This window comes from Carassius auratus, unplaced genomic scaffold (genome assembly GCF_003368295.1).
Source record: "Carassius auratus strain Wakin unplaced genomic scaffold, ASM336829v1 scaf_tig00214691, whole genome shotgun sequence".
Taxonomy (NCBI): Eukaryota; Metazoa; Chordata; class Actinopteri; order Cypriniformes; family Cyprinidae; genus Carassius; species Carassius auratus.
Genome location: NW_020527768.1, coordinates 193,998 through 208,002, shown reverse-complemented (window position 1 = coordinate 208,002; position 14,005 = coordinate 193,998). Strand labels below are relative to the sequence as shown.

Sequence of the window (14,005 nt, the reverse complement as noted above, 5' to 3'; positions counted from 1 at the left end):
AAGAACAAAAAATCAGTAACAGGTCATATTAAATTATGTGTCCGTGACGTAAATAATATTCTTGACCTAAGCCTTTTCCATTTAGTGGCATCACAACAAGCCTGTGCAGGCCGACTGCTTCCACTACTTCTTAAAACAGTGAAGTGAAGCCTGAGATTCTGACTGACGCTCCATTTGGTGAGTCAATCTCAACTTATCAACAGTTATTCAAGCGGTCTCCTCCCGCCATCCCCGCTCGCAGCCTTCATCTCCAGGCCTGCGGTGTGGAGCCACTTCAGCCCAGCTCAAGGTAATCATTTCCAGTCAGAGTGAGAGTTTCTCTCCGCTGGAGTCGTCAGGGGCCAGGTACTGGATAAAGCAGACATTAAAGCCTTTGACAGCAAGCGCTCAGCCATTACTAACCCACAGAGAGGAGAGCCGAGAGCAGGCAGGTTATTCCAGGACAGGGGGAAGAGAAGGAACTGAGAGACGTGCTGTGGGCAGGGCTGGATCTGTGGCAGATCTGCCTCATCACACCAAATCCATTGAGGGCCTTGCGTGAGGGCAAAGGTGGCTAACGGTCAATTTCACCAGTGGACATACAGGCTGAAAGTATTACGTTCCGCAGTTGCTTGGCTGCCTCTGTACAAGGCAAGAGCTTCAACAGCAAATAGAAGTTGGAGTGAATGTGGTCTCATGTAGTCAGACTGTTGACAATCGCTATGAAGTCTCAGCCACAATCCACAAAGACTGGAAATGGATGCTCGCCAAACAGCAGATACAAATAAAAATGGTTTTGGTGAGCAAATAAAACATGTTAAACACCAGTGACCAGTGACTGTACAAAGAAACTACAACAATATAATCTAACCCTTGCTGATGTAAGCAACACAAGTCATTCAAAATGGTCCGAGAAAATATCCAGTGTACCCTTCCTCTGATGGCTACTTCCAGCAGGATAATGCACCATGTCACAAAGCTCAAATCATCTCAGACTGGTTTCTTGAACATGACAATGAGTTCACTTTACTCAAATGGCTTCCAGAGCCACCAGATCTCAATCCAATAGAGCAGCTTTGGGATGTGGTAGGACGGGAGATTCACATCGGATGTGCAGCCAACACATCTGCAGCGTGATACTATCATGTCAATACAGAGCAAAATCTCTGAGGAATGTTTCCAACACCTTGTTTAATCTATGCCACGAAGATTTAAAGGGATAGTTCACCCAAAAAAATTTAATTATGTAATTAATAACTCACCCTCATGTTGTTTCAAACCCGTAATACCTCTGTTCATCTTCGGAACACAGTTTAAGATATTTTAGATTTAGTCCGAGAGCTTTCTGTCCCTCCATTGAAACTGTGTGCACAGTATACTGTCCATGTCCAGAAAGGTAAGAAAAACATCATCAAAGTAGTCCATGTGACATCAGAGGGTCAGTTAGAATTTTTTGAAGCATCGAAAATACATTTTGGTCCAAACTACGAATTTATTCAGCATTGTCTTCTCTTCTGTGTCTCTTGTGAGCGAGTACATTGCAGTTTAGTGATATCCAGTTCGCGAACGAATCACTCGATGTAACCGGATCTTCTTGAACCAGTTCACCAAATCGAACTGAATCGTTTGAAACGATTCGCATTTCCAATAAGCATTAATCCGCAAATGACTTGAGCTGTTAACTTTTTTAATGCGGCTGACACTCCCTCTGAGAGATGGGAAGTTCGGTTCTTTTCCGCAAACCAGCTCTTCCTGGACAGTTCGATTCAATAAAACAGTTGAAGAAAACGGTTCACCGGTTCTTTTGCGCTCTACGTAATGACGTAATTGGTGATGATTTCCCTTCATTCAAGCCTTCGGTTTACCCGCACTCATAACATTAGCACAGAATCAGTTCAGAATCAATCACCAAAAGAATCAGTTCAGTCCAGACGCTCTGTGTGTCGGTCTGCTTCACACTGAATCACGCATGCGCAGTATCATCAGCTCCTTGGTTCTCGAATCAGAAACGTCTGACAGAAACGGTTCTTGACTCGAGTATGAGTCAATTGAATTGATTCTGAATTTTATGAAGCTACGAGAATACTTTTTGTGTGCAAAAGAAAAAAAAAGTCTCCTCCGCGTCAACCTAGCACCTTTTTGGAGAGTATCCACTGAACGTAAATGGAATACGCTGTTCTGTGTCAGCTGGATGTGGAACACAGAGGCATAAAAACTCAAATAACAAGAGAGCTAGGAGGTGAAAGGAAAAGATAAGAGCGTGCATACAGGTCAGAGAGGTCTCTCTACATGAGACAGGTGGGAGATTATGTTTTGTCAGGGTTACCTTGAGGTCGTGCTGGCGGGCTTCCTGCATGTCCTGCATAGCGCAGCAGTGCGCTTCCTGCAGCCGCTGCTCCCTGCGCTGATGCTCCAGCTCCATTTCCTGCAGCTGCTGTCCCAGGTGCTCTCGCTCCTGACTGAACTGTGCCTGCAGCTGCTGCAGGGAATGCTGGGACTGGGAAAGCTGCATCTCCAGGCTCTGTTTCAGCAAGGAAATCTGCACAAAGGAAGCAGGAGACACTGGTTGATAAATGAAAAAACTCTGCAGGTAAAAGTAAGCAAATGGAATGACCTCTTCAAAAACAGCAACACTGTACAACACAAACAATGAATCATTTTTTACATTTAAACATTAAACATTTAAACATTATTTTGTGTATTCAGGGTTTAATGCACGTTAAGCTCAACCAAATTTGTCGAATAATATTGGTATTCCACTTGTCCTGCAATAAAGTAAACTAAACTAAAGTAAAGTAGAGTAAAATCAGGTACTAACAATGGCAAGTGAATGGTAAAACTGTAAATGTTAAAATGTGAAAAAAAACATTTGCAACTTTGCCACCATTAAAAGCAACTGTATTGTCAAAAGAAAACTAAATTATTGAAATAAAGCTCAAATTAAATATTATATATTAACATATAAAATGAGATGAAAACTAAACAAAAATTATAAGTTAGAAGATAGAAGTTTTGCTATCTGTAAATAAATAAACCTAAAACTAAATTTAGGACTAAAGCACAAACAAATTACAAGAAAAAAAAAAAACTGAAAATATAAAAATGAAAGCTAATTCCAAAAGCAAAAACAATTGTAAAAACAATTTACAGTAACAATGATTTAAACAGATTTAAAGCTAAAATAATGTTTTAACAAAAAAATTTATGTAAATAAAGGGCTTTCATAAAATTGTAACCGTTACATTTACACATAATCCTCCGAACACTTCTTCACATTTTTGTGGTGATCAACATTATGCTACATATTCGGTCGATTAAGCTTAGCGTATATTGTACCCTAAATATTCCTTTAAGTATGAGCAATAGTAATCGTGACAATTCCATTATCAAGCACCACTAATTAGCAAAACTGTGTAAAACAAGCTCCTTATAGAGGTTACAAGATGAGATACAGGAAAATGGCAATGATGGAAAATCTTCATTCATTTTCACGGTCACAGCATTTCTAATTCCACAAACTGTTAGCAGGCTTGTGTGTGCAAACACACATTGGCTCTAGTCTTCCTCTGTGAATAGAGCTGTGAGTTGAGTAAGTGGTGTGCGAATTTGTGTCTAGCCAGCCATGTCAGCCAAGGACTGAATGAGGACTCAGTCTGGGACAATGTGAGAAGTCAGACGTCGGTGCCAGATACGCTCTCCTCACACCAATCGATATGTTAGAACTGGAGGTTTCAGTGGCTTCGGCCCACTCCTTGGCCTGCTAGCCTCATTAGAGGAGTCGCTCATGATTGGAGGGTGACAGGGAGAGAGTTTTTCTATGTCATACCCGCCAACAACTTGTGAAGGCAATAAAACGATGCTGCAATTGTCGGTGACATGAGCGAATAATTTCATTTTCAAGCCGGCTGGAAGTGGTTCCAATATGCCCAGGATATCAATGCTCATATCCCAGCCGCTGTGCTGCTGACGCTAACAAAAAGATGAACGCAAGTCGTCATGTTAAAACTAGATTTTTACATTTGAGGAAATCGGGAAAAAGAGCCTGCTAGCGTAAAACTTGAAGTCATAACTTTAGTTTTCAAAAAAACCTACACCATGTCGCTATGATATTTTAATGCTGAATAATGTTAAGGGCCCCCAGGGGCCCCCAACACAGCACATTTCTACTTTGCCTCAAATGAAAAGAGCTTTTAGAAGGTCTGGTGTCAAGATCTGAGCTTTCTGTCCTCTTTGCAATACCTGTTCATTTATTTATTTTTGGCCCAACCAGGCAAACCACATAGGGGACAAAAATAGGTTAATACATGGCATTAAAGCATATCATTTCTAATTTATATTTTAGTTTGAATATTTTATTTCTGCATTTAAATTGATAAAAATTAAATTAAAATGACATACAAATGGTTTAAAATGTAACATTTAATATAATATAGTTGGATATAATGCAGTATTTATTTTTGGCCCACAGCCCTCAAGTACAGTAAATTTTGACTCTTTGTCTTAAACTTTGCGCACATCTGGTCTAACAGGTGAAAACTCAGCATGACATTAAAATTTACCTTATTTTCTAAATGATTTCTTATTGTGCAATGTTTTAATCTCTTGTTTAACATTTCTCTTGACCACATATTTGTCAAAATTTCATAGCACAATCTTCCAATGAAACAACAGACTTCTCCTTGGTGGCACAAACAAAATAAAATAAAACCTAAATGGTTATAATAATATGCAAAAAAAAAAAAAAAAAAAAAAAAAAAAACCCACAAAAAATTGGCCATAAACTCACAATTAGACCTGCTTATAACAAAAACTGAACTGAAACTACACATTTCACTCAAACAATTTTAACAGTTTTACAATGAAAAATTACACATTGAATTAACTGTGAAATTTTTAATTACAAAGACTGAAACAGTATTTCCTTGTAAAAAATTCCCTAGTAATCTTCACTCAAAACTTGTTTTTTTATTTGCTTAAACTCCGTCCCTTCTTACAATCAACCTCAAGTTTTTATTCAGATATTCCTCCATATTATCAAGAACTGATGAAAAAACAAATCCCAGTTTATCTTTATTTTATTGGATTGTAAGTCACGATGTTTAAGAATAGATTTGTCTTTACTTCCATTTCATTGTGTCTTTAAGACTTGAGATCAGTGTAATGCCAAGCCAGCAGAGGGAGCCCTCACCCGAGTACTGACTGTGTTCCACTCCCTCTGCTTCCTCTACTTATTCTGCCTGTTTACTGATAACCTGGATTCTTCCCCTTGTTCAGTTTGTCTGACTGAACTGATGCATGTGTTTGGACCTTTTGCCTGCCTGCTCACCCTAGCCTTTTGGATTTCCCCTGTAAGTGTTGATATATTGGACTGTTATTCTTGTTACGACTTTCGGCCTACCTTCAAGTTACCATTTCCTGAAGCTGCCCTTAATAAACTCCCGCACATGGATTCAGACTCTGCCTCAACGTCCTCATTACAGAATACTTTGCAAATAATGAATCCAGTGGAAGTTTCAAACATACAAATGGCCTTCACATACCAAAGTGAGATATTATAGAATAAAATATATAGAATTTATACTTTCAAGCAGTCAATGAACACCTGACTCATTACATCCGATCGCTCCCCACACCAACACGGAAAACGATCATCAAAGGGATATATTTGAGTATGAGTCAAAGAAGTGTGCATTTCTAATGACTTTACTAACTGGTAGAGCAATTGATTGGGCAGCAGCCATTTGGGATACAGACACATGATACGAAACCTCTGTAAATTACTTAATTCAACAGCTTCATGAGGTGTTTGAATATCCCGCAGGGGGCAAAAGTATTTCTACTCACCTACTAAACATATCACAAGGTAATCGCACCATTGCAGAGTATGCTGTTGAGATCAGAACAACTGTCACTTAGAGTGGATTTAATGATATTTCTCTTAAAGCAATCTTTCAACAAAGCCTTAGTCTCGAATTACAATCTGAACTTGTTTGTAAGGGAGAGGATTTATCTTTCTCTGACTTTTTTACGCTAGCCATAAGGGTTGATAACTTGATGAGACAAGCCCCGAAAAGAAGAAGAAGAAAAGGAGTCCAACATGATTGTAAGTGTTGGGCGGCAGTGGCTCAGTGGTTCATGTAGGTTGTCTACAAACCGGAAGGTTGGTGGTTCGATCCCCGGCTCCACCTGACCAAGTGTCGAGGTGTCCTTGAGAAAGACACCTAACCCCAGCTGCTCCCGACGAGCTGGATGGTGCTTTGAATGGCAGACACCGCAGTCGGTATATGAGTGAGTGTGTGAATGGGTGAAATTGTAAAGCGCTTTGGATGGCCATGTGGTCTGTTGAAAGCGCTATATAAATGCAGTCCATTTACCATGAATCATTAAGTCCTTCTCAGCTTTTATCCCCAACCTTAACAATAAACCCCTGCAGCTCGGTACATCAAGATTGTCTGAGGAAAAAAGAACAAGATGTTGACAGCTTCGTTTATGCTCTTACTGTTGTAAGGCATGCCACCGCAGCCTTGGATGTCCACACAATCCCCAAGCAGCTCCAAGGGTGAATATTGAACATTTCTCATTGTTAAGTAATAAGTCATTCACACTACCTGTCACAATTAAGAATGGAGATGTCTCTCTAGAATTCACAGCAATGATTGACTCGGGAGCTGCCTTGAACTTAATTAACAGAAGTATTGTTGACCAGTATAATCTTCCCATTCAACCTTGTAAGGCAAGGCAAGGCAAGTTTATTTATATAGCCCTCCCAACGAGTGTCATTCTCTTGACGCAGGACTAGTTGTGGGAAGTAGTGGCCAAACGGTTAGCGACTCGGACTCGCAATCGAAAGGTTGTGAGTTCGAGTCTCGGGCCGGCAGGAATTGTTGGTGGGGGAAGTGCATGTACAGTTCTCTCTCCACCCTCAATACCACGACTTAGGTGCCCTTGAGCAAGGCATTGAACCCCCAACTGCTCCCTGGGTGCCGCAGCATAAATGGCTGCCCACTGCTCCGGGTGTGTGTTCACTTCGGATGGGTTAAATGCAGAGCACGAATTCTGTGTATGGGTCACTATACTTGGCTGAATGTCACTTTCACATTTCATACACAATATACACAATTTCATATACATAAAATTTACATAAAATAAAGTAAAAAAAAAAACACGAAGAAAAATAATCACAAAGATAAAACAAGCAATGTAAAACTTTGAAAATGATTTCAAAATTGACTAAGAATTTAAGACAGATTTTTAATTTGAATTTAAGAATTTAAGAATTTAAGACACATTTTAAAATAGAAACTTATTTTACATAAAATTACAGTTCGGACATCGCATAGTGCTCATTCAATAAATGCACAGCTAAACAGATGAGTTTTGAGTCTAGAATTAAAAGTGGCTAATGTTTTAGCACATCTGATCTCTTCTGGAAGCTGGTTCCAACTGCCGATGGCATAATAACTAAAAGCAGATTCCCCTTGTTTGTTGGTATTTCTAACTGACTCGATCCTAATTATCTGAGTGGTCTGTTAGGTTTATATTAATTGAGAATATCTGCAATGACTTATAGATGAGTAAAAGTACTTTAGAATCACTGGAACTGGAAGCCAGTGTAAGGACCTGAGGACTGGTGTGAAATGCTCCGATTTTCTGATTCTAGTCAGAATCCTGGCTGCAGCATTCTGGATGAGCTGCAGCTGTCTAATGGTCTTCTTGGGAAGGCCGGTGAGGAGACCATTACAATAGTCCACCCTTCTGGTGATAAAGGCATTAACAAGTTTCTCCAAATCTTGTACTCCCCCAATCAAGATTAAAGGTATTGACGACACACTCCTTGGAGAAGGAATCACTCAACAAACCAGAACTCTCACCCTCCATGTAGGTCTATTTCATCAGAAGTCCATTACCCTGTACATTACTGATTCCCCTAAACATGAAATCATCCTCGGATACCCATGGCTATACGTTCACAACTCTGACATCTCTTGGCATCAAGGTGATCTAACCCCTTCCTCACCACTATGGGGCACTATTAATATCAGGTCATGCCTTATGGACTTGCTAACTTAACCGCTGTCTTCCAATCCTTCATAAATAAAATCTTCAGTGACCTACTCATCCAGCATGTAGTCGTCTACATTGAGACGAAGACATTTACCAGGCAGCTGAACATAACTATGATGTGGGTAACAAGGAACTTCTCCCCATGAAGACAGCCATCGTTGAATGGAGACACTGGCTAGAGGGGGCGGTTCATCCTTTTCAAATCATTACTGATCATAAAAATCTTGAATATATCAAAAGTGCCAAACGTCCTTGTTCTTCACTCGTTTCCAATTTAAAGTCACGTATCAACCAGGCAGTAAGAATAGGAAGGCAGATGCATTGTCCAGATGCTATGATGCCTCTACTGAAAGGCTTACACCAGAACCCATTCTTCCTCCTTCCGTTATCATTGCTCCAGTTACCTGGGACATAATGGAGGAATTACAGTGGGAACAAAAACCTGACCCAGCACCTCCCAAATAAACAGTATGTACTTCACAACCTACGACAGTGAATCATGCAATGGGTCCACACCTCCATTGGTACAGGCCAAACAGGGATATCTTGCACTCTTAGTCTGATTCACAATTCCTTCTGGTGGTCATCTATGTCAAGAGATGTTGCTGTATATGTGGAATCATGTCAAGTCTGTTCCCAGTCCAAAACCCCTAGTAGAGCTGAAGATCTTTGCCCGAACCCGACGGGTTCGGTCGGGTTCGGGCTTAATTTCTATCATCTTACGCGGGCTCGGGCCGGGCTCGGGCCGGGCTCGGGCTTGCGCTCCGGTTTGCGAGGTAAACGAGCGGTCATGTGATGTGTTTCGATTAGCGCGAGAAAGATTCGAAAATGAATGCTGAGCAGGTGTAACGGAGGCTTGCCTCTGGTGATTACGTTTTGGTTGCACCAGCAACTAAAGCAAACTCTGAGGTGTGGAAAAGTTTTGACCATCTTATAATGAGCACCATCAGTGAGCGCAGGAACGCGCTGAAGACATCTACAGTGGATTCAATCATTTTCCTCCACAAAAACATGTAGACCTAGCCTAATCTCTGTGAGTAAAGGTTTTTCAAATGATAACTAAATATTCATTGAGTCTTAAATGCATAATGTTGACAGAGTATTTACGCTAATGTTGGCATTATTCTTTTATTAAATAAAGCAAATCCGGCGGAGCCTTTATCTTAATTTCGTTATTGCCAAATACCCATCTTAATTTAAAATTTATCTTAATTTTTTTTTTTTTAAATGACTCGTTTTTATTGGTGCGTTGGTCTATTTATAGGTTAAATGAGCCTATGTCTAGAATGCTGAGATGTTACGATGTCACAGAGGACTTATTTTATTTCTTTATTCCAACTTCCAAGTGGTCTAGTCTACGTTAGTTATGAGTAAATTATGTTAAAACATGAATAAATTGCTCATTGTTGGCAAAAGGCAAAAGAGCTGTGTGCGTGCGCACATTTGAATAATGTCGGGCTGTAAACGGGTTCGGGCTTTAAAAAAGCTGTCAATCAAAATGTACTTGTCGGGCTCGGGCCGAAACCTGTACTTTTAAGGCCCGATTACAGCTCTAACACCTAGACAACTACCATCTGGTCTCCTCCAACCACTGCCAATCCCACAACACCCTTGGTCACATCTCTCAATCGACTTCGTAACTGATGTGCCTCCTTCTAACGTTTACACTACAATTCTCACTATCATTGACCATTTCTCCAAAGTCTTGTCGCCTAGTACCATTGAAAGGATTGCACACCGCTACGGAGACAGCTCAAGCACTGTTCCACCATGTGTTCCATGTCTATGCCCTTCCGGAGTATATTGTCAGTGATCTAGGTACCCAATTCACTTCCCAAGTCTGCAAGGCTTTCTGCAACCACCTGGATATCAACGTGAGCCTAACTTCAGGTTATCACCTGGATTTGTCGTAGTGAGGGTATGGGACAGTGCCCCTGTCCACCTTCAGCAAGCTACAAGAACACAGGAATTACAGACAAACAGGCGACATCGCCCACATCCTCCCTACCAACTAGGTCAGTGGATCTGGCTCTCAACAAGTGACCTCAAGCTGCGGCATACATGAGGTCACATACCAACTGGAGCTTCCTGCTAATTATCGTATTTCTCCCTCCTTTTATGTTTCCCTCCACAAACCAGTCCACCTGGATGCTGACCCTGGAGCCGGGATCCAAGAGCCACCACCATCTTTGAACAGGTGGGCAGCTGTGGCCGAATGGTTAGAGACTTGGACTAGTTATCCGAAGGTCTCTGGTTTGAGTCTCGGTGCTTGCAGGAGTTGTAGGTGGGAGTGAATTTATGAAGGTGATTGCACTCTCTGCCTGCCTTCACGTTACTGTTTACTGAAGCTGTCCTTAATAAACTCCGGCACATGGATTCAGACTCTGCCTCAGCATCCTCATTACACTCAGCAAGCACCACCAAATACATTGTGAACAGATACGAACAATGTGCTGAGATCTCGTGCTCCACTCTGATGCATGTAGTGCACTAGAGAGTGCTGATGGGTGAGGCTGAAGACGTCTCTGCAGTGGCTGTAATCGTTTCTCCAATAAGCTCTACAGATCCTGCAGACTGCAGTAAGACTTGCTCTGACACATTTAGAACTCTGAGAAAAAAAGAGGTCTCGGGTGCCTGCCAAAAAGTCAACACATATACAAGTAAATAAAACCACAAAGTTTATAATGATGAAAGCAGACAAATTATGTAATGAAGCTGAAAATGACATAAGAGGTAAGTAATATTTTATTTTCACCTGACCCAATACGTCTGTTTTAAAATTTTCAAAATACAGCTGGTAAAATAAACTAAATTTGAGTGAGTTGAATCAGTTTATTAAAATTATTTTTAGTGGATAAAATAACTGAATTTGAGACTCAAAGTAGCTGCTTTTCCAGCCTTGACCCCACAGGTACAGATGCCATAAATCTATCAAATTAAAACCACAAAATTTTTTTGGAACATTTGGGTGCATAAAACACACACACACACACACACACACACACACACACACACACACCTGAGGTCTGTGAAACAATATCTCCTCAATCTACAATAAAAAAGTATGAAAACTAATTTGGCACAAATCACTTGTTCACAGCAAAAAAAAATAGCATTTCTAATATAAAAACTGACAGCAAGCCAAGTATCACACTCCCACTCTGGAGAAGAGAGCCAGTTGACATGAGAGAGAGAAAAGTAAGTTAATTTCCATGTAAATAATTGAAATACACAACACTGTAACTCATTACATTTCCCCAAAAGTGATCAGCAATGACAGATTAAAATGTAATTAAAATAAAGATTTTTTAAATAAATAAAAATATAATTAGTAATATTAATATAATTATAAAAACTAAGTTCAAACTCAATAAAAATTGTACAAAAAAAATAAAATAATTGTGAACAGGAATGTTGTGTCTCATAATAAAAGACATGGACTAACATGAATCATTAATTTAAATAGAAATGGTGCTTGTCTATATTAAACTTACTACTATATTGCTTAGATGCTGTTGTGATGTTTCTATGTGGTTGCTAGGGTGTTCTGTTCTTGGCTCTCTGATATTCTCATATTTAGTGATGCAAAAACCACAAGATCGAATGCTTAGCAATGTAATAGCATACCTCTTCTCAATACACCTTGTGATTTGATGCATTAATAACATGCATTTCTGAAATGGTGCTGGAAGAGTTATGCTCTGTCATTTGAGAAAAATGCCTGAGGTCCCTTGAGGTTTTAAGTGGATTTTGAATAGGAACTTGCATACGTCCTCAGACAGAGAATCTGAAATGCTTCTACCACTGTGTCATTTTTCAGCCCGTTTTCTTTTTTCCATCTGTAATATTCTGTTTCCCTACTCTAGACGAGGACAAGTAGACCATGGAAAAATAATTCGCTATAAAAAAAAGTCCAGACACCAGGAGTCACTGAATGGAGCTAATGAATATACTGAAGCAAGGCTGAAATGCTGGCTTTGGTCATAATCTTGTGATTAAAGCTGAAAATGATCATTATAGGCATCTAGAGAATTTCTGATTGGTGAGTCTATCACATGACCCGCAGTTTAAAAGCAAATCAACTGAATTGTAAGTTACAATGTGTCTTTGATTATTGTATATCCACCACAAACCTGAAATCTTATGAGATAGATGAAATAATGTAATATCAGCAATACGAATTGCGGTGGTACACATTGCACTAGTTGTAGAAATTATTACTGACAAGGATAAATCCCAAACTGCATATTATTCATCCACTATTATATGCAAGATTAGGTTTACTGCATCCCATTCAAAGTCCAATGACAATAGTCAGAAGTACGTGCTTGGTATACTAACTCCAGTGGATTTTCAAAAAAGTGGATGTTCAATTAATGCACTGATCATTTTTTAAATAACTTGCACAATTCACTCACCATGGCCATATCATATACAAAACCAAATCCTCTACCTCCATCCGAAATAACTGAGAGCTTCTTGAATGAAAAAGCAGTTCTGTATAACGACTTTCTTACATAATTTTTGGTTTCAGAGAATAAATCAAATCACGCACTGCTGTAAATAGTTGAAAAGCTGTATATGATTTGTATTGTTTTGGGGATTTATTTGATTACAGAAAACTGTGTGTGGTTGCGCTCTGTAACTAAGTCAGCAGATATGAGGATTCAGCATATGAAAAATGCACAGAGGGGAACCCAAGGATACATCTGCAATATCTGGTAATATTAAAGCGAGGATGAGCGGTGGGTTTTCAACTACTGTTGTATTTGACTGATGCTTTTATCTGTTTAAAAAGTGTCTTTAGGGTTTGCAGTTTATTAAAGCATTTATTCCCCATATTGACTTGTTTGTCTGTCTAACAGTGGGTTTACATGTAGTCTTTTGCTATTGTTAAGGGGAACTGTGCAATTTCTCTACCCCAGGCTTCAACAAACAGAAATGCAGAGGTTTTCTGAACAATCCTCCCATCTGCCATTGGTCACATAAAAACATAGCACAGACAAAGATTTAAATAAATGGTTCAGCCACTGTTGCTGTGTTGGTCAGGACATGATGCTCAACCAATTGGAGGCTTGCTAGTTATCCTTGCTTGAAAGTGCACTGCTGTTCAAAAGTTTGGGCTCGGTAAGATTTTGCATTGTTTTTGATGTCTCTTCCACTCACCAAGGCTGCATTAGATTGAAATAACATTATAAAATTGAAAACAACTTGTATATATTTTAAAATATAATTTTGTCATTTATAACTACTAGCCGAATTTTTAGAAGCTCATTTAGAAACCTAATTTAGAAATCATTCTAATATGCAAGAAACATTTTGTATTTTTATCAGTGTTGAAAAAAATTGTGCTCCTTAATTTTTTTGTGAAGTAGACATATTTTGTAACATTATAAAAGTCTTTACTGTCACGTTTGATAAATATAACATACATTTCATAAAAAATGAAAAATTAATTACTAACCCCAAAACTTTTGAACGGTAGTGCATCTATTTTCTTGTTTTTTGAAGAAGTATACAAATTGTGATTGTGTGGGGCCTGTTGTGCCACTAAATAATAATTTGTAATACTCTTAAACAAGATAAATCAACAAGAAAATGCCAAATGTATATAAATATGGAGGTACATATAACATTAATGAACAATGATGTAATTGAATTCTGATTATAAATCAACATATTACAACTTAATTAAATAATAAAAACTAATATTGATATATATTGATAAATTCACATTGAAAGCAAAGGTTTGCCTCTGGATTCAATCAGTTAAAAACCATAGACAATAAAAAAGTAGTAAAACTGAAAATGTGATTATTAAGCACTGATCTAATTGACTTTTTTTTTTATTTTTTTAGCTGTATTTATTCCCGTTAATAAAATAAATTGCTCATCTAACTAACCAATTTCTCAGCTGATTTATACATGTCTTGCACAGCACCAATGGACCCTCATAGAATGA

At 38.9% G+C, this 14,005-nt stretch overlaps 1 protein-coding gene across 1 annotated transcript in view; it reads right to left on the bottom strand.

Annotated features, from left to right (window-relative positions):
* LOC113092631 (protein FAM184A-like) overlaps positions 1 to 14,005 on the bottom strand; it is a 107,288-nt gene that overhangs the window by 21,784 nt on the left and 71,499 nt on the right. The window contains exon 11 of the mRNA XM_026258296.1: positions 2,306 to 2,518. Within this exon, the coding sequence (XP_026114081.1) occupies positions 2,306 to 2,518 (213 nt within the window). The remainder of the gene's footprint in view (positions 1 to 2,305; positions 2,519 to 14,005) is intronic.